General features: G+C 29.8%; 1 protein-coding gene across 1 annotated transcript in view; it reads left to right on the top strand.

Annotated features, from left to right (window-relative positions):
- The first annotated feature begins 1191 nt into the window (after positions 1 to 1191).
- The window catches only part of LOC111029082, an 11086-nt gene continuing 10350 nt past the window's right edge, over positions 1192 to 1927 (top strand). The window contains exons 1-2 of the mRNA XM_022307933.1: positions 1192 to 1222; positions 1300 to 1584. Of these exons, the coding sequence (XP_022163625.1) occupies positions 1192 to 1222; positions 1300 to 1584 (316 nt within the window). The remainder of the gene's footprint in view (positions 1223 to 1299; positions 1585 to 1927) is intronic.

A 1927-nucleotide genomic window follows, 5' to 3' on the forward strand; every position in this document is an offset into this window, starting at 1 on the left:
GAAGTGCAGCTTTACTTTTCAAAGAATTAACGTCTAGTCCTAACCGAGCTTTAAAAATGCGAAAAACATTAAAAAATACTAATATAATATCTCTTCCAATACCTTACTCTCCCAACGAAGCTGTGGCATTTATCATGGATAATAATTTAACAAAAAAACAGTACACAAACATTCGAATCGGTTCTAAAGCTCGAAATTCAAACATTTATCCATCATATGACAAAGTGCTTATAGCAAAAAAACAATGTTACCCAAATAATGTCATTATAACTGAATGTAGTGCCGAAATACCACTTCAAGATTTATTAAATCACACTGCCCAACGTATTCTGCAAATTCCTAGTGTTCAAAGTATGAATATTAACATAGAAAAGTGTGAATTACTCTATAAATGGGGGTGTGATGGAAGCAATGGTCAATCACAGTACAGAATAAATTTTGATTCATCTACTAAACAATCGGTGACAGATAGCGATATGTTTATGTTTTCTTTTGTACCATTGCAAATGAGTTGCACGATTGATGACAACAAATTTATTATTTGGAAAAATCCAAGGACTTCTTCAACAAGATTCTGCAGACCTATTAAATTTTTATTAAAAAAAGAAACCGCCGAAAATACTCGAGAAGAAGTGAATAAAGTAGAAACACAAATAGATAACTTAAATACAATAGATTTAATTTATAATGATGGTAATTTGAAAGTAGAGCACAAGCTAATTTTTTCAATGGTTGATGAAAGGTAAATTTATTTGTATTTTTTATATAATACTTTGGAACTATTCCTTTTTAGAAAAAATAAAAAAATATGCATAATTTATGTACATATAGGTATGCAATTCGATGACTTTTACTTCGAGTCAAACATGTTATATCTGTGGTTGTACTCCAAAACATGCCAATGATATTGATAAAGTATTAAAGTTAAGTACTAAACCGGAACATTTTAAATTTGGTTTATCGACATTACATGCATGGATTAGATTTTTTGAATGTCTATTACATGTGTCATATCGTTTAGACTTCAAAACTTGGCAGGTAATAATTATTATTAGTATTATACTTATATATACCTTGTGTGAACTAAATTTTAAAGAAAACATAAATTGATACATTCAAGGTGAAAACTACTGAAAATAAATTGAAGTTTGCAAACAAAAAAAAGAAATACTAGAACAATTTCGTTCCGAAATGGGATTATTAGTAGATATAGTATTACAAGGTATATTTTAATTTAAAAATTAATATGTATGTAACTATTTTTAATTTTAATTACCTATTATAATATCGTTAAAATAGGTTGCGGTACAACAAATAATGGAAACACAGCCAGGAAGTTTTTTAAAAATGCAGAAAAATCGGCCGAAATTACTGGTTTGAACATCAATTTAATCAAACGATTTGGAACGATTTTAACTGTCATGGCAAGTGGTTATGAAATAAATACAGATGCTTTTGAAACGTATGGTATTCAAACAGCTAAACTGTTTGTTGAACTCTACCCCTGGTACTACATGCCTACATCTGTACATAAAATTTTGCTTCATGAAGCTGATGTTATCCGGCATGCAATTTTACCAATTGGTAATTTTAAATATTATACATAATATTTGTGTGTATAATATGTACAATATATATTTATAAAATATAATCATTTTTTTTTTGTAAAAGGTCAATTATCTGAGGTTAGGTTCCCCTCTAGGGTACAGAATTGTCTCCATGATGCCACCTTATTCGCCCTTAGGAGTCGCAGTGGTCGGGACGCTACTGTTTTTTTGTAGCACGCTAACGCTACTGCTACTCCCCCCCAAAAGTAGCTCGCTATCGCTAAAGCTACTTTTTTTTTAAAGTAGCGCGCTATTTCTAACGCTATTTTTTAAAAGTAGCGCGCTACTTTAACGCTACTTTTTTTTAAAATTTTTTTTTT

This window comes from Myzus persicae, unplaced genomic scaffold (assembly GCF_001856785.1).
Source record: "Myzus persicae strain clone G006 unplaced genomic scaffold, MPER_G0061.0, whole genome shotgun sequence".
In the NCBI taxonomy this organism is placed as follows: Eukaryota; Metazoa; Arthropoda; class Insecta; order Hemiptera; family Aphididae; genus Myzus; species Myzus persicae.